Genomic DNA, 23,839 nt, shown 5'->3' with positions numbered 1-23,839 from the left:
TATCTCCATAGTTAAGAAATCGTATTTTCCAATATTAATGGTTTATAATTATGTGCTGCATAAAGTATAGACAGTACCACAAATGTGTATAAGGGGCTAACTTAATTTAAATTTCATTTGACTTTCATACATGTCATTTATCAAATTTTAATTCATTGAAGATTATCAACATACAAATTTATACTCTGACTTCAAAATAAAACTTTCTAACCAACTCTTTGAAGATATTAAAATTTTCTAAATGTGATTTGAGTAAGATTGTGATTCTGCACTGGTATTTTTTTCCTATGCATATTTGTTCATGTAAAATTATTTAAGTAAGATATCACTAACTATCCTATTCTGTGTATTAAATTAAATGCTTATAAAGTCATGCTAAGGTGCTTGGGACATGCTTTTGTCACAGTATAGTAATTAGCTGCTCAATGACAAGAATATGTAACATAGTGTATCATGATTATATAGTATACATTTTTTAAATATTATAAGCTTGGGGTACTTATCTGTTCAGAATTAAAGAACATGAACAGTTATTAGGTTTTTTAGTGACCTAACTTTGAAATGAAGAATGCCATCTTCTTTCAAATTTCAGGGAATAGTTTAACTAAAAACTATTTTGAAATAAGGTGAGACACTTGCAAGTGGTAGTAATAGTTTTCATATGGTATGCAGCTTAGTTTTTTTCATTTGGCAAAGACAAAATACAGAAATAATTTACACAGTGAAGCTGATATAAAGCTTTAGCTCTCATTCATAATTCAAGATTTTCAGTTTTTGTTTATTAAAATAGCTTTGTTTTCATTATTCAATTTTTGAGTAATTATTATATACTTGAACTTACAATTGTATACTAAGATACTCTTATCTGTTTCACATATGGTAACTCATGTAAGATTTCATTTTAAAAAATGAAATGCCTCTTTAAAAATGTTTAGAAACTAGTGGTATATTGTAGCCACAGTGGAAAACAGTATTGGGATTCTCATAAAAACTAAGAATGGAAGTACCATATAACTCAGCTATCCCACTTCTGGGTATTTATCCAAAGAATTCAAAAACACTAATTTGAAAAGGTATATGCACCTCTATGTTTATTGCAGCATTAGTTGCAATAACCAAGATATGGAAACAACCTGTGTTCATCAATGGATGAATAGATGAAGAAGATGTGGTTGATACAGATATAGATATATATTATGGAATACTACTCAGCCATAAAAAAGAATGAAATTTTGCCTTTTGCAACAACATGGATGCATCTTGAGGGTATATGCTAAGTGAAATAAGTTAGATGGAGACAGACAAATACCATATGATTTCACTCATATGTGGAATCTGGAAAATACAAATGAATGAAAAGAACAAAACAAAAACAAACTCATAAATATAGGGAAGAGATTGGTCATTATGAGAGGGGAAGGGTGTCTGGGAGTGGGTGAAATGGGTGAAGAAAGTCAACTGTATGGCGATGGATGCTAACTAGACTTTTAGTGGTGATCACTTTGTAGTGTATACAGTTGTCAAATTATGTTATACACCTGAATTTTATATAATGTTACATACCAGTTTTGCCTCAATAAAACAAACAGACAAACGAAAGCATAAAACAGAAAACTGGTATATAAAACTGCTTTCTTACTCAGTAATCTCTGGAAACCAGTATTGTTTAAGATTCAGCAAGTTCTGTAGAAATTATGACTGTCAGAAATTAAATCTCTGGCCCTTTTGGCTATATGACTTCTTTGTAAATGGACCTTCCTAACTTTATTTTGGTACTGTGGATGTTATGCTGTAGCACTCAGACCTTGAGAAATAGATGGTCCATGGGCTTACAAGAAATATTTGTCTAAAGCAGTCGTATGCCAATTCAAGGGGGCCAGGTGAAAAAAATTACTTATAACTTGTATAAACCACTACTTCTCTACCTGTCTTGGTTTGTGAATTATTCCAACAGGACAAATGAGTTTATAGACCATCCTAACCAACATACTTCTGCTTGATACTATAAAAACAAAATTCCCCAGAATTAATGGGAATATTTTTGTGGGTGGATAAAATAATGAGAAAAGAGACCATTTAAACATTTTTCATGCATTTTAGAAATAAAATTGTAAACTTATTTGATAAACAATTCAGTATAAAATAAACCCTTGGCATTTATGTATGTAACCTATTGTTTTGGTTCTTTATTGTTTTGGTTCTTTGTGAGTGATGGAAGGTATATGACAATACATGGTAATTTGTAAATGTTACGGCTTTTGTAAAGGTTTAAATAGGATAATGTACGTAAAAGTCCTAGCTCACATTTGAAGTAGTAGGGCTGAGAGACTGGAGTACACAAGTATGTAGCTTCTAAGTTAGGTAAGTCATCAGCATCTGTACACATCTTAATGAAAAGAATTTGGAGATTCTGAAAGGACTCCACAATTATCACTTGCAAACATTAGTGACCTAATGTGATCCTATTTGCCACAAACCTAAACAACTAGAAAAATTTTACAGGTAATCTCACTTGGGAGTGGAAGCACATTCTATATAACAAGACAAATAATGATTAAATAAAATTATATTAAAAATTAAGGTAGTGCTTATAAATCGTATAGCTATTACTCTATTCAGTGATGACTGATGATTGTATGATGACCCTTTGAGGTATTCCATGGTCAGTCTCACAGTTCAACAAGAATTAAATGAGACATAAAACAAGACAAAAATTTGTTTTTTATCAACAGAACATGCTTTTATACCAAAATCTTATGTTGATCCAGATGCAAGTGTGATATTCCACTTGAGAAGGGGAAGAGGTCAGGACACCTTTGCAAGGCCTACCTAGCTGTTGGCCTTTTCCTTCCCCTGCCACAGATCAGCACCTGTGGCAGCCCTCTGGAACCCTGGAGTTCCAAAGAAAACATTTTGAAAACTAATAATTCAGACCGTTACATGTTTTTTTCTACTGGTAATCCAGTATCTAGACTTGCCTCTTTCAATCCATTTTGAGGATTGCTGCCAGAATGATCTTCCTAAAATATCAAGTTACTCCCCTACTCAAAACCCATTTTAAGTATTTCTTAGTTGGGCATTTCAGATAATACACATGTAGCTTCAATATTCCTTGCCAGTGGTATCCTCAGTTGCCTCATTTTGTTATTCTGGACTGCTTATTCCCTGAACATGCATTGCTTTTCCTAACTCCCAGTTTTCCTAATGCTGTTCAAGCTCAACAAGTCCAAAAATGAATTCATTATCTCTCCAACCCAAACAGCTTCTCCTGACCTTTCAACACTGTTAGTATCACATTGAGCCAGTTGCAATCCTCACTCATCCATTGTGGCCCATCCCAAATACCATCTCTTTCAGGCAGCCCTCCCTCATTATAAGTTGGAATCTCTCCCTTTTCTGAAACTCAGTAACATTTTCTGTCTGTCTAATGACTGCTAGAACCTAACTCCATTTTATATATAAATGTGAAGTATGTTTACATGGTTTTAATGCAATCTAAATTGTCTAAGAATGCAACTACTATGTAAATTAAGAAATAATTCTTTGTTTAGGTTTTTGCCATTATTGATGCTACCTGTGTCTTTGCATTTTCAGCTCTTCCATTCATGGTGACTGCAAATACCTCTGACTACCTTATTATTATATCTTCTAGAATAATTTTTCTAGTACATTTACATATCAAAATACAAATTATTTTATTGATTTCATCTTTATATTACAGTTAGGGCTTTATTTATTTAAAACACGTATGTGGATAGGTTGTGTTTAATTCATGATGGTAAAAGAGATATTATATTTTTTTCTAAAAGGTGGACATTTGTTCTTGGTAAGGTCAAGAATCACTCTTAAGTTTACTATGCTGCAGGAGACCAGCCACAGCCTAAGTCAGATAATGTATATGAAAATCACCTTGCATTGTACTAGACACAATGTTAGGGTCCAACAAAATGTTCAGTTCATAAATCATGTATATGACAAGGGTCCTTGGAACATTGCTAATCTAAGCATGGTCTGTAGACAAGTAGCATCGGCAACTGGGAATTTATACAAATGCAGACTCTCAGGCCAGACTTGCTGAATCAGAATCTGCATTTTAACAAGGTTCCTAAGGAATTCTTGTGGATGTTAGGGCCTGATAAATGTTGCCCACGGTTTGAAAAGTATCAGTAAAATTTATCATCACTATAATAGCACATTATGGATTAGTGGTAGATCATTTTTATATATTGTTTAAATGCTGATTTTAAAAGTCAGTTGAACAACAAAAGCTTTATAATATTTATAATATTTAATTTCGACTTGTAATACAGCATTTATAATGCAATATAAATCAAAAGTTAGAAATCTTCATTTTTTATTCAAAAAATATTTGTTGAATACCTGTTACGTACCATGTATACAAAAGACTGGCAATACACTTGTGAACGAGACAGACAATGCTTTTGCCCTCATGGAATTTACAGTCAGGTGAGGAAGATAGGCCTCAAAACAAGTAAAAAACAAATGAAATAATTAAAATTATGCTACGTGCTATGAAGGAAATAAAGAATGCTAATGTGGAGAATAATGGTCAGCAGAAGGGTTGGTGAACCTCTCCTCTAAATAAGAGGTCTGGCTAGAAACAGAAATTTAGTTATTGTCAGCACATAGATGATGTTTAATGCCATGGGAAAGAAAGGATGTATTATGGGAAGGGGTGCCCAGGATTGAACCCTAAGAAACATCTTATTTAGGTGGCCAGCTAAGGGAGGAGCCAGCAAAAGAGAAAGAGCAGCCCAGCAAGACAGAAGGAAAATCAGCAGTGTGGTGGTGTAATGTAATTCAAGAGAGAGGAATGTTTCATGAAGGAGTGGGTGGTCAGCCATGTTGAATGTTGCTGAAAAATCAAGTAAAGTGAGGACAAAAAATGTGGGTTGGTTTTGGCAACATAAAACCTGCTGGTGACCTTCACAAAAGTGGTTTTTGTGGAGTGATGGGAATGGAAACAAAATTGAAGTGGTTAAAGTAGGAATGGTAATAGAGGATGCACAAACATTGATACAAATAACTTTTTTTCCTGAAGGTTAGCTTGTAAGTAAAGCAGAGAAATAAAAGGTGCGGTTGTTGGAGAGAAATGTGCATTAAGAGATTTTGTTTGTTTTTGTTTTCCAAAGATGAATGACATTTAAACTACCTGTAGCCTAAGTTTATTGGGAAGAAAAAAAAAGACCAAAACTGAAACAGATCTTGGAATATAAATCCTTAGGGAAGTTTGCTTGGAGAATTAGCTATCACTGACAACATCTTTATATTTAATTGGCACATGATATATAGATAAATTTTCTAACCATGAGAATTTTAAAGATACATGGTGGCCATTCAGTGGATGGTTGATGTAGATATAATCTATAAAGACTCTATAGAAGAATCATGAAAAACCCTTGAAATTCAAACTTTTTTCAAAGATGGAAGATACTGCTTTAATTGCATTTCTAAGGTTTCTAAGATATTTGAGCATGTTTGAGTACTTAATAGATTTTTCTAAAAAAAAATTAAGGAATAACATACAATAAGTGCACATGTCTTATGTAGACAGCTTGATTAAGTTTTACCTATATACCCACCTTCCAGATCAAGATATAGAATATTAACATCATCCCAGAAGGTTCTTTTGTGCCCATTTATAATTAATATACCCCTTCACCCTGAGTTAAACATTATTCAGACTTCCATGACCATAGATCAGTTTTCCTGTTCTTGAATTTCATGTAAATGGAATCATATGATATGTGCTTTTTGGTGTCTGGCTTTTTTTGCTCAACATACTTTTGAGATCCACCCATATTGTTGCATTTATTAGTAGTTTATTCTCTTTTATCGTTGAGTGGTATAAATGTACCACAACTTGTTTATTCACTCAACTATTGATGCACATTTGATTGTTTCCAGTATTTGTCTATTTATGAACATTCTGATGCACGTCTTTTGATGGACATATACATTCATTTCTCTTGGATATATATCTAGGACTGGCCTTTCTAGGTCATAGGGTAGGTGTATATTTAGCTTTGATACTGTCAAATAGTTTCCAAAGAGGTTGGGCCACTTTATCCTCCCACTAACAATATCTATTCCAATTGTGTCACATCTTGCTAATACTTGCTATTGTCAGTCAATCATTTTAACTTTAGCCATTTTGATGGCGGCGTAATGGTATTTCACTGTGGCTTTAATTTGCATTTTCCTATGAGTAAGATGTTGAATACCTTGGCCATTTGGATAGCCTCTTCCCTAAAGTACCTGAATTAGTTTTCTGTACATTCTTTTTAAATGTTGGATTGTTTGTATTTTTTAAATTCATTTTGTAGGCATTTTTTTATATTTTGGAAATGTGTACTTTGTCAAATGTATATTGCAAGTATTTTCTCCCAGTCTGTAACTTGCTTATTTATTTTCTTAATATATTTGATAAATAGAATTCTTAATTTTAATGAAGATGAATTTCTCACTTCTTCTTTCTTTGAAAATTAAGTGTACCTTATGCCCTATTTTAGAAATCTTTGCCTACTCTAAGGCCATGAAAATATTCTCCTGTTTTCCTTTAGAAATTTGATCATTTTAATTTTTACATTTAGGTCTATTACCCACTTCAGTTAATGATTCTGTTTTGTCCCCAGTTATAACTTTTTATAACCAAAACTAGGCATTTTGCATTTATAAAATGAAAATATTACTTGTAATATGTTGGATTCAATGATTTTAGCAAAAATATTTTTTTAAAGTAGCGATGACACGAAATGCCCACTCTTCCTTTTCTCTCTCCATGTTCATTTGGTGGCATGTGATATCCATGGTGAAATAGAAATATATTTTTCTACAACTTTACTATAGCTGATCTTTCAAAGAAAGTAACACTAGATGTTGAATTTGCTGTTTTAGACCTGTGCCCCACAGTCTATAATTTCTTCATTAGACATTTAATCTAGGAGGAAAATGGAATACTTCATAAGAAAGGATAAAGTAGAAAGAAATGGAATGGTAGCATGAACTGTATTTGACCTGGTGTCCTAAGACAAGTAGTCCTATTATTTTTTTAACTTTACCTTAGTCCAAGGAAGAATTACTTCCCTTCTTTCTTGGAGGGATTACTCTCCTTTTAAGGCATGCTCCTTGTTTTTGTATCTTATTTTCCCCTCAATCATAGTCAGTTGAGGTATTTGAAATTAATGGGTCTAAAATCTCTTCTAGTTATAACCTTCTGAGATATATAATCTACACAGAGAAACACTATTTAAATTCTTCGAAACAAAGGTGAAACTCTAGCACCTCATCCTGCTCTTCTTAATGTGTCACTAACATTGTACTCTTGGACAATTAGCTGACTTTATATTATTTGTCATTTTTTGTGTCTTGAATTTTGTCTGTAAAGTGAGGATAATAATAAATGCCATTAAACCTGTTTATCTTTCAGAAATTCTGTGAGATAATATGAAATCTCAATTTGCATTACTAAGTTAAGTGCTTGATGCTATCTTTTTGGAGGACCACAAGCAAGCAAAACTGAGTTCATTAAAAAGCTCTCCCCATGGTTAGAGAACCGAGTGGTAGCATCTAAGTAATAACTTATCCTGTATGTTTCTAGAACGCTGAACCAGGACCTGAAATGGACATGTCAGGAAATTTGAGGTCAGCTATATTAAAGGAGGAACTTTTCTAACCATTACAGTTTTTCTGAAATGGAAAGGAATAACTTCTAAGCAGAGATTGTACAACCCAAATAGGGGGATATTAGAGGAAACTCAAGCATCAGGCGGCAGGGAAAGGAGAGTTATCCTAGTTAAGATATTAACTCCATTTCTAATATTCTAATTTCTTTGATATAAGGATCATTTTTCATTTTACATATTGGTTCTTGTGGCAAGGTGCCGGGAATATATACATATGTGGTAGTAATAAAGGAAACTGGTGAAGAACTTTTCAGAAATAGTAGCTGACACTTCTGTGCCACATTTACATCCCCAAGTGTTAATGTTGTAATTGTGAATACATTTTAGTAGTGAATGATTCAGCTTCCAAAGCTTTTAGTTAAAAAGTAAAATTGGATGTTGTATTTTATTAAAAAAAATTTTTAAGTGGATATTTTAGATAAGATAAATATTTTTTTTCAAGAAGCAGGCGGATAAGGGAGTCAGTTTACTGTTATTGAAAGTGGAAAGGAATGTCAATGTTCAGAGACAGCTTTCTGGCAGATCTTAGGCATCAGTGCTGCTGGCAGTTGGCAAATTCAGTGCAGGTCTTTTTGAGATTTGACATTTCCTACACTTCTTACTGGGGAAACAGACCAGCGAGTGGAAATCTGATCTTTAAAACTAAAAGTGTAATTTCATTAGCTAGTATTCTTAGTTGAATGAAAATTACTTAATAGTATAAAAAGAAAGGCAAGTTTATGACCATTTGACTTAAAACTATAATTACAGATTTCAGTTGCAAATATAAATATTTGGTTTTGTTCATAGGTAGTTTACAGTAGAGCTAAGAGGCAAAACATTCACATGTAAATTGTTAGGAAATCTCAATTATCCAGACTCCTGCCATGTCAAAATTTAAATTTTATTTGTAATCTACTCCCTTTCATTTTGCAGCACATAAAATGCTAGTTTTCTGATAAAAATCTTGGTATCATAACAAAAATTCTAACTAGTAAAATTTTTTTAAATGATGTCTTTATCAATGAAAAGAGAATTTGAAGGAATAAACACAAATTTGAAATTGTCATCTCTCACTAAACATGTGATGAAGACTTGTCTTCGGTACTGATGGAAAACAATTTGATATTGCTAGTAAAACTCTAAATTCGTAGAGTGCTTTGGAAAGCTAAAAAGAAATAGACTTTAACTTTTACAGTCCAATATATTTGTTGACTATCTCAGTAATACAATAGTTATACCTTTTACAAGATTTGTTATTTAAGAGGTGAGGTGTCAGTGGAAAACACTAGTGATTTAATGAAATCTTAAAACATCAGAAGATTGGTTATTTAGTTGTGGGAAGGGCAGGAGGACAAATGATATAAGAGTGTTAACTAGGGTTTTCTGGTAGATAATTTGGGCTTTTAAATGAGATAAGATACCAAATTTTATGATAACCAAAGATTTATGATACCAAAAAATCCTAATGGAAAGATGATGCCACATATGTATTTGTACACGTACATATAAATGCATTTAAAAATATTTTATCTGGATGTTTGGCATCATGTGGTGTTTTTTTTTACCCTCTAAAAAGTCACATTAAGTTTTCAATCAGTCAAATTTGTAAAATACTTTGTGAGGTCCTCTCTAAATGCTTTATAGCTTTGATAACTGCATTAATGGAAATCTCAACTTTTTCCTGAAATTCAAATTATAAGAATTTTGGAAATATTGGTAGAAAATGGTCATTAACAAGCTGTTTTCTGGTATTATATCTTTAAGGTTTTGGTTGATATTTAATTTTTATACGTGGTTTGATTTACTACTTTTATTTCCTGATCTAGAGTTTTAATGTTTGTTTTAAAGTTATAGCTTTGCAGTGGTATCTGAAGCAGCAGTGAGATATTTTAAAATCTTTGGCAGTGATGTTTGGCAGAACTTTCTACAATGATGGAAAAGTTCTTTGTGCTGTCCAATAGAGTAGCCACTAGCCACATGTTCTTTGAGTACTTGAAATCTGGTGTGACTGAGAAACTGAATTTTTAATTTAAATTAATTTAAATTTAAACTTAAATGTCACATGTGCCTAGTGGCTACTCTGTTAGACAGTACATTATGTTAGTATTAGTAGTAGGTCTAGAGCAGAGCTTGGCAAACTTTTTCTATAAAGGATAAGATAGTGAATAATTTAGGCTTTGCAAGTCATGTAGTCTCTGTTGCAACCACTCAACCCTGCTGTTGGAGTGTGAAAGCAGCCATAGACAACACGTAAATGAATGGGTTTGACTATGTTACAATAGAACTTTATAGACACTGAAATTTGAACTTCATATAGTTTTCAAGTAGCATGAAACAATTTTCTTCTGATTTTTTCCAACCATTTAAAATTATCAAAACCATTCTTAGTTCACAGGCCACACAAAAATAGGTAGTAAGCCGCCGTAGTTTGCAGAACATCTAGAGTATTCATTAAAGATCAATGATAGAGATGTAAAAATTCATGTATTTGTTTAACAAATATTTATTGAGTATCCATCATAAGTGGGCAATATTTTGAGAACTGAAGATACAGCAAAATAGCAACAAAATATTCAGACAACATCCCTGTCCTCATGGACCTTACGTTCTGGGGGAGGGGGCGGGGGGAGACATATAAAAACAAAAGTGACCAAAAATAAGCCAGGTGGTGATAATGAAGAAATTTAATGAAGAAAAATAAAGCAAGATAAGAGAAAGTGACAATGTAGGATGACTTTTTATATAGAGTCGTTAGGTAAAGCTTCTTTGGTAAGGTGACTTTTGAGCACACAACTGAAGAGAGGAAGTGGGCCAGGTGGCTAGCTGGGGGAAGAGCTTTCTGGTCAGAGGGAAATGTAAATGCAAAGACCCTGAGGCAGAATCGTGCTGTACTTATTCAAGTAACAGGAGAAACGTGGAAAATTGACAAGATTTATATTTAAAAAAAAAATTAACCCACGTTATAATTTGTACCAGATATGTATAAACATCAATACAGAAGACTATATTTCTATCAAAAAAAAATATGGATCCTTTCTTTTTAGTTTTCTACAACATTCTTTTGGGAAATATTTTAAAGCCATGTTGACTGCTAATACATTACAAAGAACCCAGTAGACTCCTTCAAATAGAAGCTTATTGGAGATTTTTTTTTTGACTGAATTATAAAGCAATGACAAATGACTCATTAAAAAATGAAAAGTTTTTGCTGCACTTAGAAATATTTAACAAGTTTCTCGTTTTAGTTGGGCACTTCTTCACTGTCTATCCATTACTGGGGTTCATGTTTTTATAAAGATCTTTAAGTCCAGGGGGAAGAGTACACTTCAATCTATTTTGTCTTTGTATTTTAAGTATTTCTTAGTACCTAAGAAGAACATGATTATAGATGGTTTTAATGTCTCCTTTTAGTTCTGAATACTAAGGTAGTCAGAATCTCCTCTTTGAAACTGTACTCAGTTACTTCTGGTGTTATTTACAGCACACAAAGACCACTTGAAAAAATGTTGAGAGCTATTAAATGTCATTGTTAGAGGATTTAAACAGTTCAAGGGACTAGGACCTTTTTTTCTTTAGGTCACCAAATCATTTTGCTTTGTACTAACTAAAAGATGTTTTCACATGAAGGTTGCTCATATGAAAACTTTGAGCTAGTTTTCTTTCTTTCTTTTTTTTCTGTTAAGAATCTCTTTAGTGTGCAATTAAAAGTTTCACAGGTAGCTTTTTTTTAACTTAAAAAAACTATCAAACTTACAGAAAAGTTGCGATACAGTACAAAAAAACTATTTTTTCCGGAAATTTTGAGAGTAAGTTGCTGACATACCCTATCACCCTTGAATACTGTAATGTATATGCTCTATCTTCTACAGAACCACAAAACGACCATCAAAATCCAGAAATTAGTGTTGATGCATTATTACCATTTAATCCTTGGACTCCATTCAGATTTTTCCAGTTGTTTCTCTAATATCTTTTACTGAGAAAGTTTCAACTCAAAATCACATATGGAATTTAGTTGTCATAACTCTTCACTCTCCGTAAGTCTGGAATAGTTCTTCAGTCTTTTTTAACTTTGACACTTTTGAGGATTCCAATCCAGTTACTTTGTAAACTATTCCTCAATTAGAGTTTGTTTTATCATGATTAGATTTATGTTATGCATATTTGGCAGGAATATCACAGAAGAGATGCCCTGTTCTCTTTATTTTCAGGTGGCGCATAATTTTTATTTGTCCCATTACTGATGATAATCCCTTTGCTCAGTAACAGTGGTATCTACCAGGTTCTCCACTATATAGTTACTTTTTATTTTTGTAATAAGTGTTTTGGAGGAAGCACTCTGAAACTATATAAATATTCCATTCGTCATCAGACTTTCAATTTATTCACTTACTAATGTCAGTATGGACTCATGAATTTCTTTTTCTTCCATGGATTATAATCCAATACTATCATTATTTTTTTGTGCTCCCTTATTGCAGATTTGGCCAATGAAAACACCAGCAGCATGTTTCTATATCTTTTTAACGTACCCTCTTCCTTCTGTGAGCACTTCCTTGCTTTCTGGCATAACAAAATGTTCCAAACTCATCTTGTATTTTCCCCGTCCCAACCTTGGAATCAGCCATTTCTCCAAGGAACCTGGTTCCTTTAAGTGGAGAATGATATTTAGGAGTTAATATCTGGATGCCAGAAGTTGTTGTAGTGTCACTGCTCCTACATGCTCTCACTGGACAGGGCTAGGGACTACATGTATAAATACCTATACATACACATATACACACATTTACACCTATATTTTATATCTATTTATAGATTGTAAGAGCCTGCGTTCATGCCAGTACCTCCATTTCCAATACAGTACCACATGTTTTCATATTTGTGACTCCCCTCACAGAGAAAAACCCGGTTTCATTCTTCTTATATTTAGTTATTTGATCAATCCCCACTTTATATAACCAATCATCATCCATTGCCACTACTATATACTTCACAGCACAGATGTTCTCCTTTCTTATTTGAATTCTGACTTCCTGTACCATGGCCACTATTCTATATGGACACTCTTCTCAACTGTTTGGGCTCTGACACTTCCATCAAGGCTGCCTCTAGTATGTGGATCCCTTCTTCACTCAAGTTCTGACACTTTGCAGTGGACTATTCTCATGCATAGAAACTCTCTTCGCTCTACATGAGCTCCATGGTGCTGGCCCCCAATGTCCCCATGTGGATGCCTTGCTCACCCTGGTTAGGCTCTGACAGCCCACACCAGACCACCCCCATGCATAGATGTCTTCTTCATTATGCTCAGGCTCTGACTTTTCATGCTCAGTTGTCCCTTAGCTTGAAAACTGCATTCATCCCTCTCAGACTCCAGTTCTCCAAGTCAGGCAGTTCTCCTGCCTAAATGCCTTTCTTACCCTTCTCAGGCTCTGACTTCCCCCCATGCTGTCTACCCTCCACATAGAATCCCTCTCACCTCATTCAGACTGCCCACCCCACATAGGCACACTTCATGCTGATTGGTCAATAGCAGCCTGTCTTGGGCTGCCCCCTTTTCTTGCATGGATGTTCCTCTCACCCATCCTGGGCTACCCCTTTGCTTTTATTTTTGAAATATGTGCATTTCTCCTACGGCCATGCCACCCTGAACAAGCCCGATCCCATCTGATCTTGGAAGCTAAGCAGGGTTGGGCCTGGTTAATACTTAGATGGGAGACCACCTAGGAAGACCAGGTGCCATAGGCGTAAAAAATAAAAAATAAGGGATTTTAAGATGACAAGGTCCTTGCAATCTGTGAGGTCAACCAAGGGTTGCCTCGCTTAAAAAAGAAAAGAAAAGAAAGACATGTATATTTCCCTGCCTTTATGCTTTGCTGCTAACATCTAATGGGTGATATGTTAAATTTCTAAAATTAGAATAGAATATAAGTATAGTGATTATATTTTTTAAAACAAAAATTGAATATGACCTGATTATGGTATAGAATATTTAAAATCAGTACTATCCTGAACAGTTTTGAGTATATAATTACCATTAAAATAAAGAACAAAGTAGATTTTCTATTTCAGTAATACCTCATATTGAACCAACATTCCAACAAATAACAATTATAGATTCTGGACAAAATATGAAAAAACCTATTACCTGAAGACATTAGAAAATGACAAAACCAACATGTTTTATGAGTTTTTTTTTTTTTTCTTTTTGCCCAAGGGCAGGCCCCAGTTGTAATCTCAAGGTGACCAAAACTTGGGTGATAATCCACAGTTGTACTGGATTAAAAAATCATAGCAACTACAGCAGCTGAGAAATAAGAGGGGGGTAGGGAATCCTGGAATGGAAGAGACAGAGGGCTTTTTTGTGTATAAATTCTCTGGCTGATCCAAATCTCTAGCTGATGCTTGAACTATACATATATGAGTCAAACTCTGAGCAGCCCTTCTGAGGCTAAAATAACAAAAATTTATGCTTCTGCAAGGGTGACTGATATGGTTCAATTTTCTTGGGATAGTGAAAGTTCTGTGGCCTGGGAAACCCTCAATCCCAGGCATGCTGGGACATCTGGTTACCTTAGCTGCAGCCCACCACAAATTATATAACATATCTTTTATAATTATATAACATATCTTTTATAATGTCCAGGGTACTATCCAAAATTATTAGGTTATACTCAAAGAAAAATGTCACTCATACTCAAGAGAAAAGGAACTCGATGGTGAATGACCTCAAGATGACATAGATATTGGAATTATAAGACAAGGATCTTAAATGGCTATAATAATTATATTCAAAGATGTAAAGAAAAATATGCTTGTAATGAATTATAAATAAGAAATCTCAGCAGAGAAACTATAAAAAAGAACAAAATGGAAAATTCTAGAACTAAAAATAATATCTGAAATAGAAAACTCATTGGACAGACTTAACAACAAATAAAGATGACAGAAGAAAGAGTAAGTGGATTTGAAGATAGCAATGAAAGTATTCAATCTGAACAACAGAGAGAAAAAACATTGGGAGAAAAAAAGAATAGAGCCTTAGAGAACTGTGGAAAAATATGAAAAAGTCTATAACATTCATGTAATTGAAGTCCCAGAAGGAAAGGAATAAGAGAATGGAGGAGAAATAGTATTTGAAGAAATCATGGCTGAAAATTTCTTAAGTTTGGTGAAAAATGTAATTTTACAGATAAGAAGTTCAGTGAACCCAAGTGGGATAAATTCAAATAAAATCACTCCTAAGCATCATAGTCAAATTGCTGAAAACCAAAGGTAAAGAGAAAATCTTGAAAGCATTTAGAAGAAAATAATTTAATACACATGCACATACACACACACACAATAATACAAAATATCACGGACTTCTCATTAGAAACAGTAGGGGCTAGGAGATAGTGAAAGGCCATCTTTAAAGTGCTGGAAAAAACTGTTAACCCAGAATTCTATATCAAGTAAAAATATTCTTTAAAACAAAGCAAAATAAAGATATTTCCAAATAAATGAAAACTGTCATTCTCAGAGTGACACTACTAAAATTGCTAAAAGAAGCTCTTTAAAGGAGACAACACCAGATGGGAACTCAGGTCTTCATGAAAAAAATCAGAAACACCAAAGATATTAAGAATCTTAATCTCTTTAAAATACAATTTAAAATTTAAAATACAATTGCTATGTAGATAATTCCTTATATTCTGCTTGAGGCACTTTTTAGGAAGAATAGAGAGAGAATGGTCTTAATTTGAAGAGGAAATTTGCTGCTAATGCTTCCAAATTTGTATCTTCATTAAATTTAGGATGCTCAAATTTAAAAAAAAATTACTCTAAACAGCTAATATTATTTTTTATTAATATTAATTTTTAATATTAAAATAATATTAATATTTAATATTAATTTTAAATTAATATTTAAAAATTACTCTAAACAGCTAATAATAATTTTTTTTCCTTTCAGATATAAAACCAAATGTGGAACTGAAAAGCACTCAGGAGCAGTCTGTGCCCACAGGTAACATCAGGTCTTCCCTCTCTAGCAATACAGCTGGACAGAAATTACCAAAGAAAAGAGGAACATTCTGATTGCAGTAAAAAATGCTATGGAAATGTGTTGGGGGGAAAATGGGGTTGTCTCTTCCTGATACAGAATTGGCTCATCCGTTTGCAAGTTCTTTGGCATCGTAGGACCAAACCACACCCTACCTAATGTTAATCACGTTTTTCCTTTTCACTTTTTCAACTGATTGGTTTGAATAAAGACAGTTTTTGTTGAGTAACACCATAGCCTGTATTTGAACAACTTGTGCTTTTCGCTGTGGAACAGTGGTCAGCAAACTTTTTTGTAAAGAGCCAAGTAGTAAATATTTTAGACTTTGTGGGCCACATATGGCCTCTGTTCCATAGATCTCTTCATGTTTTTTACAACTCTTTAAAAATATAAAAACATTTATACCTCCTGGGACCATACAAAAGCCATTGCTAAATTTGGCCCTGAGGCCATGGTTTGCTAACCCCTGCTCTAGAATAAACTATAAACATTTAAAATAATTTATTTCCTAAACATAACTTCTATTTTTTCTCTGTTGATTAACTGACTGTGCATCAAAGCTTATGCCATATTACAAAATTTATCATTTAAGTGACTTTTTGTGTTACTGTGTGTTGTAACCTTATATTTTAATTGAACTTATATCTCATATTAGTTGTTCAGGTGAGCACTTTATATATTATTCAGTTCGAGATTGAGAAAAGTGAACAACTGTTTAAAACAGTATGAGAGTTTCTAGAATGTGTGTTATAATATGCAGAAATTAGAAACTTTACCTATTTATAATTCCAAATGTGCATCCATGATGACCACATTTTAAGGACCTCTTAGTCATGGGTTTTATGGAATATGTTTCCATTATACTCCTGCATTCCTTGTGTTCAGTCATGGCTACAGCTGAAAGGAGTGCCACTGTAGAGTATCTAGTTACCTCTCCTACTTCAGCTCAGCTTAAACTCACAGGATTTAGTGTCTTTGACTATTTGTTGTTTCTAATGGGTTCCCAGTAAATATTTTATTGAATATTGGGAAGGAATTTGACAGAAAAGGGGTACCTTTTCAGTTCATTTCTTTTGTTATTTTTTTGTTAAGCTAACATGCTTATCCATGAAATAATTGCAACTACATTTTTCCTTTTTCTTTTTTCTAATATTAGCAATATTGCACAAAATTATATTTCTGCGAAACTTGATTTTTAAGAAGCTTTCTGTTTATTTAAGCATGCTTTTATTATTTTTGCTCCCTCTTATGAACTCTTGTAATGCTTTGTATTTCCCTTAATCACTTGTCTGAGTATACCTTGTAGACTTGTATTATCTTTTGTCTGAGTCTTGCATTATAGTTATGGGCTTATCTACATCCGCAAAGTAAGTATAAGCTCCTTGGAGACAGGAATTATGATTTATTGATATCTGTAGTCTTGTCAGCATTTAGTAAGTGTTCGAAGAAATAAAGGAACTTGAGGGCCAATATGTTTTCTACAGAATCACACTTAAAATGTGACTAGAAAGGGAAAATAGGAAGCTTACAGACTTTTTCTAAGGAAAGTATCTTTCCAAAATTGGATTATGCCAGTATTTTCAGGCTCAGTATTTCTCATCACTACATATTAATACTTCCTGGTCATAAATAACAGTAGCATCCTATCGAATATTGTGAGACATACCAAAGGGGAAAGAATTTCTGTCCAGAAGGAACTTGAGTGTATTTTAATTCAAGATTTAAGAAAATCATGTCTAATGGGAAGGCATAGGAACCTTGGATATATTCCTAAACCTTGAGAGTTTTCACATATCCCACTTGGGGTATATGTGAAAGGGATACTGTCTAACATTAAAGAATCGTATGAAGCTGGCATAGGAGTCTACTTAATATGTGTTTATAAAAACCCTTTAAAGTTGTCTGCATAGTTAAATTCTTTTTATCTCCTAGAAGATCCAGAAATTTTGAATGACTACAATTTAACCAAACCTCATGAAACAGAAAACGTGGACAGCGCAGAATGCCCAAACAATGAAGATGAAGATACAGGAGGTGAGCCATAGTGTACAGATTAAAAACTAATGGTTATAGATATAGTTGATGGGTATCGACATATCCTACTTTAATGTACCCCTCATATTCCTATAACGATTTCCACAGGGCAGTGCCCCATAAAGGTATCCTTTAATAGACTAGGTTTCCATTGTCCTTCTGTCTATTCATACGGCCAGGCCATAGGCCATGACCCATGAGTTGGGTAAAAACTGAAACAGAGACTTTTATCATTGTTCAATTCTTTCATCTCTGCTAACAAAACAGCATGTAATGCATCTTGCTGAGCTGATTTGTTTTTACCTTCAATCAGAGTAGTAGTCTTTTAAATAGGATATTGTCCTTTCACCTTGGAACTGCCATCCATAAACCAAGAAGGTCTTTGTTGGTCAGTCAAGTGCTATTTATAGGGCACTGTCCAAGTAATAGAATCTGGCAGCTTCTTACGCAGTTCCAAGTCAGTCCTAGAAGAAAAGAGACTCTGCTCATGAGTGTCTCCTGCTTGCATTCCCCAGGTAGCATTATCCTGTATAAACCATTTCCATTTTATTATGGAACTATTCTGAGCACAGCCCTCCTCAACAGAGCATTTACCTGACATCACCTAAGACATCATAGGTATTTCAGATATTAAGATTGCGTTTTGTTATAGGGACAGTTTCATTTAATGTCCAACAGCAGGCTAGTAATTGCCCTGAAGCAGAAATTCTCTTGTCCAAAGTCTCAGTAGTCATTGCTGGGAAGCACTTTCAGGTTTTTGCCATAAGGCCCAGTCTATGCTCTTCATAGAACTATCACACAGAATTTGTCCGTACCAGCACTCCAGCTTCTCTTCTGTGCTGTATGGACTTGGGCAACCTTATCCATTCCCACTTAGCATATCCAATTATATTGCTTGAAGGTCAGATTTACATGCCTTCTGTTTTATGAAAATACTTTCTCAGTCAGACACAGTGTTTATCCTTATAATACATTCGAGTAAAAGAGACTCACCCACTTCAAACTTTCACCTTAATCTATCATCTATTATATTTTTAACTGTTACCTCCGGTAGAATTCATCAATAGGTTTTGGTTTTCCAATACTAGGTAGGGAAAGTGTTCCTTAGTCAGACATAACATCCATTACCATAAAACGGTCAGGTAAAGGAAATACAACTTCGTCACATAAAGCCTGTTTAAACATCCCAGTTTTCATCCAAACCTCCAACTTAATCCTATCAACCCTTACATTTCTATACTCTCAATTTAATTGAAGACTCTGTTCAGGCTTCACCATGTTTTAGTACTATAGTGCAGGAGGCTGCCCTGTCAGGGAGTCCCAGAAACTTTTTTTCTGGACCTTCTCCCCATTTTATCTTTTCCTATGCAAAAGTTTGGGTCCCTAGGGAGAGATAGAGCCAACAAACCCTGACCCTGTCCCTTTTGTCAATCTTTGTCATGATTAATCGGCCTGACTATTGCCCCTGACAATTCAGATCAGATTTCTCATTGTAATCTTTGCCTTCTGGCTTTTTTAATTGGGATGAATAGAGTGAACTTGTTTGGGGCCTTTTAATATAGAGGGAACAGCGGGAGGTCCCTTTAGTCCACCCCACTTTCATAATTTTGTAGTAAGACCTTTGTTTCAATTCCATTGGTGTTCATTTTATATATCCCATTTCTTAATAACCATCTAAAGATGTTTACCCTACTGAAATGAGTCCCTTAACTCTCCTCCTTTCTTTTTCTTCTTTGTTTTGGCCCTATCGATGTTTCCCTTATTCACCTTATTTCTTAATAACGTTTGTAATTTTACACCTTGCTGAGACAAGTCCCTTGACTCTCCTCTCTGCTTCTTCTCATTTTCTTGTTAATTAATCTAATGTTTTTATTAGCATCTGTAAGACCCAAGAGGGGAAGCTGAAACAGCAAATTCAAAAACGCTTCTCAGAATGTTGCTTGATTTTGCAGCAGTAAAATTAAAGCCATGCAAAAGGGGTCCCTGTTTTAACTGTGTCTTCTTAGATTCTGTATCTATCTCTTCAGCAACCATTTATCACAGGGCCAGTTTCTTATTTTTTGCATTTTTGACACTTTAGGAGCCTTATAGACCTAGATTTCAGGTATTCAGAGATGGATCCTGAGATAGCCAATTCTTAGAGATAGCAGAAGGTTTGACCAGAAGATTGCTTTTCATATACAAAACGAACCAATATAGAATATACCCTGCAACTGTCTCCTTATCTAACTCTCATACACTAAGCCAATATTTTCCTGCCTGAAATCTCAGGGAATGTCAAGGCCAAGTACAGGACTAGAAACCACTCTTAATGTCTCACAGCCTGCTGGAATTATACAAATGAGCCAATCCTTAACTGTTTATCCTGCCCTGCCCTACCTTTTCTCAGGAACTCCAATGAAGTCTCTAGCCTAGGATTTTTCCTTCATTCCTTTTTTCTGCTTTTTGGACTGGCAGTGGTGCTTTCCCATGTGACCCTGCATGGCATATGGTGCCTGGTGCCTCCACTTTGAGACCTCTGTGTAATTACCTTCCTTCCAAGCCTCATTCTCATCTCCTCCTGTGACTGCACTGACTTTACCATTCCCTAGCCAACATGTACACTCTTAGGACACCCCCTTAAACCACAGATTTTATCATTACCTGCATAACAGGCATATTCAGTAGGTGACTGTCTTGATTATCATAAAGCCAGTCCCGTGTGGTTTACAGATGAAACATATCGGCTGCTTCATCTGGGGTTGGCATTTATAGAAGGAGTCAAATAGTCCACCTTCTCAGGATAAACAGATCTTATAGTAGCTTTTATCCAGTCCAATAGGCTGAGTGTTCCCCAGGGAGAAACATGTTCTGTGTCCAGATCATGTATAACCACCTGTGATTTTAGTGAATTTTATAGTTTTAGTTTTACAGTGAGCTGTGGGTGTGGTGTCAACTCAAACATGCTCTTCTGCTCTGTAGCATTCAAAACCAAAGACACTCCCCCTTATTTAGTCATTTTCACAATCCATTTAGGAAAGGTTCTTCAGAAAGTTTATGATACAGATTCACAAAATCACATTATACATTATACTTCCTGGTTTTGGTAGTTTCTTGTTTTTGCCCTCCACCCCCAACCCCCACCCCCATGTGAATTATCTTCTTGATGACTAGAGGTCTTAGAGCAACTCTCTATTGTTCCTGCATAATTTTCCCCTTCGAGGACAGCTTTGAGCCTAGTACCCAGAGCTCAAACCAACTGAAATCTGAGCTTGTTCCAGCATCAAAGCTTGACCCAGCAATCTCTTTTCATTTTATTTTAGCTATTACAGATAACAGTAATTGAGGGATTATATATTTCATTGTTTTCTTATTAGTTTGCATTTCTTTATATATCCAGTGAACCAACTGCTTAGGAGTTGGATCCATCTCTGAATACCCTTGGTAATTTTACCTTTAGTAACTGAGCACAGCATAGCTGCTGCTCCATGACATAAGTGACCATGTGTCCAGGAATCAGAGGTTTCTCGCCCCTCACTCTTTCTTCCTTTCTCTTCCCAAATCACATGTTTCTATTAGCCCCTGGTTGAACAAATCCCACTTCTGACACCTATTCTGGAGTGTTTTCCAACACCAACAACCGATTCTGCAATTCTCCAGACACAAACTGGGTATCCAACAATTCAATTTAAATCTCATACTAAACTCCTGGAGTTAATGCAGAACCTACAGGTTAAGGGCTCAGTCTCATAAGGTTGCCCTCACTTCACACAGCAATTGAAAGTACCAGGTTCCCAGATTACCTGCACTTCTGTCCAGCCTCAGGTATAATAATTTGCTAGAATGACTCACACAACTTAGGAAAGTGCTTTACTTCCTATTACTGGTTTATTATAAAGGACACAACTCAGGAACAGCCAAATTCAAGAGAGACATTTGGCAAGGTATGGGTGGGAGAGCTTCCATGCCCTCTTTGGGCATACCTCGATGTGTTCATCTAGAAGCTCTCTGTATCTCATTGTTCAGGAGCTTTGTAGAGCTCAATCTGCAGTCCCTCATCCCCTTCCTGGAGGTTGGTGGATGGGCCTTTAATTACTTGGTTCCCCTGGTGGCTAACCCATCCCAAGGATATCTGGGGTCCCCACCCTAAGTCATCTGAGTAGCAGAAACTCAGGTGTGATTGAAAGGAGCATGTTATGAATAACAAAAGGTATTCCTGTAACTCAGGAAATTCCAAGAGTTTTAGGAACTCTGTGTCAGGAACTAGGGACAAAGACTATATTGTTGTGTTATACCATAGTTTATGTTCATAGAAGTGGAAAGAAAGAAGAAAAACCTACCTCTATCCTACCATCCAAAGATAATCTCTATTAACATCATGAAGTACTTTTAAGGCTTTTTTTGGTAAATTTCGAGCATTATATTTATTTTAACATTGCACACATTTCATGCTAATATTTATGTTGATAAATCTGATTGCTATTGCTTTATGAATGTCACTCAGATCTTATCTTAGCTGTCATTTCTTAGAGAGATGTTCCCTGACAACCAAGTCACTATTTTAACATATTATCCTATTTTAATTCTCTGCATGGCACTTCCCATGGATAATTTTGGAGTTTTATTTATTTGTTTATTGTCTCTCTCCCTTCACCCTTCATGAGGTGGAATTTTAGGCTGTCTTTTTTACTGCTAGGTATTTGGAGTACCTTGAACAATACTTGGCTTATAGTTGCTGTGCAATAAATATTTGTCGAGTAAATGACTAAATGAATGCCTTTGATCAATTAGATATATATGTGTTTCTAAATGAAGAAAAGAAAATTTTTTAAAATTGTTTCTTGGGGTCTTTTTTATTTTTGTCTTAAATTTTTAAGGGATCAAAAAATAGAGTTCTTTGTCTAAAACTTCTGAGATTCAAATCACAGCTTCAGCTAACATTCCAGCTCTGCCTAGCTATACTTTAATTTGTACCAGTTCTTAACCACAGAGACTGAAAAATGCTGCCTGGCACAGGATGTGGTCATTTGTGCTGAGGAAAGGCATATGGTGTTCTACCAGCTTCATGCAGCTTCTTGAAGTGACATCCATGGAGTCACACTCAGAATGAGGCAAATAATAACTGTGCCTTTGGCTTGCATTTTTCTAAGTTGTCGTAGACATTTTTCTGTCTAAGCTGTCTAAGTTCTGGTAAGTAATGCCATTAAGTTTTTTAAAGGATGATCCCTAAACAACTTTTTGTCTGGGAATTCATAATTTGTGTTAGAATTTGCCTGGGTTCAGAAGTAGTTATGAGTTTTATGTTTTCAGGTGAGGGGTGCGGGTGGGGTGGAAGCCAGATTAAATACCCAAACATAAACAAGAAACCAACTAATTTCTTTCTAACAATAGGAATTTAAGACAAATATTGTAAAACCCATGTGCTTCAGCACTTCTCTGAGTATCCACACAATAGTTTGCAGGCCTCTGAATTTGACCCTGCTCCAGAAGTGCTTCCAAAAAGAAAAGAGAGCAATTCAGTCTCTGGTCACTCGGTTTGGGTCATCTTCAGCTGCTGTAGCTGCTTATGCCATTTCTATCACCTCAGCTCTTACTCCATGTCAATGAATTAATGGGATATCTGTGCATTTTTCTTGGTTGCAAGGGATCTGGAAGTGTCATGCAGTTTTTGACAGAGACTAGAAGATATAGTCAATTATTCTAAATAATTTTGGAGAGAATAAATGCATCTTTCCTCTAAGCCTGATTTAGATATGAGTAGGCTATTTTAGTGTTGAAAGATTAATCCATTATTTCATGATTAAGCTCCAAACTGATTATTATACTATTCATGTTAGTGCTTAATCTGAGTCACATACCTTTGCAAAAGATTGTAACCAGGCCCCTGCTTTTTAAAAACATATGTGATCAGTATATTTAAATTATATGTGTTAAATTATAAAGTAATAGAACTGAAAAGTAGCATTGACTGATAGAAGGTGTACCTGTTTTACAATAAGTTAGTTCTGCCACATGTAGCATATAGGGAAACATTAAAATAGAGTTAGGATTATACATTTAAAAGTAATTAGGGAAATTTAACTATAAAGTAATA

General features: G+C 34.7%; 1 protein-coding gene and 1 pseudogene across 2 annotated transcripts in view; both read left to right on the top strand.

Moving 5' to 3' along the window:
- IKZF3 (IKAROS family zinc finger 3) overlaps positions 1-23,839 on the top strand; it is a 72,056-nt gene that overhangs the window by 5,749 nt on the left and 42,468 nt on the right. Inside the window, exons 2-3 of one of the 2 annotated variants that reach the window (XM_016164670.2) lie at positions 15,643-15,696; positions 17,668-17,766. In XM_016164670.2, the coding sequence (XP_016020156.2) occupies positions 15,643-15,696; positions 17,668-17,766 (153 nt within the window). Of the gene's footprint in view, positions 1-15,642; positions 15,697-17,664; positions 17,767-23,839 lie in introns of both variants that reach the window. The other variant, XM_016164669.2, reaches the window with a different exon arrangement.
- Positions 13,318-13,436, top strand: LOC118604833 (annotated as a pseudogene).

Source organism: Rousettus aegyptiacus, unplaced genomic scaffold (genome assembly GCF_014176215.1).
Source record: "Rousettus aegyptiacus isolate mRouAeg1 unplaced genomic scaffold, mRouAeg1.p scaffold_m13_p_6, whole genome shotgun sequence".
Classification (NCBI taxonomy): domain Eukaryota; kingdom Metazoa; phylum Chordata; class Mammalia; order Chiroptera; family Pteropodidae; genus Rousettus; species Rousettus aegyptiacus.
This window is presented reverse-complemented; position numbering and strand designations above follow the sequence as displayed.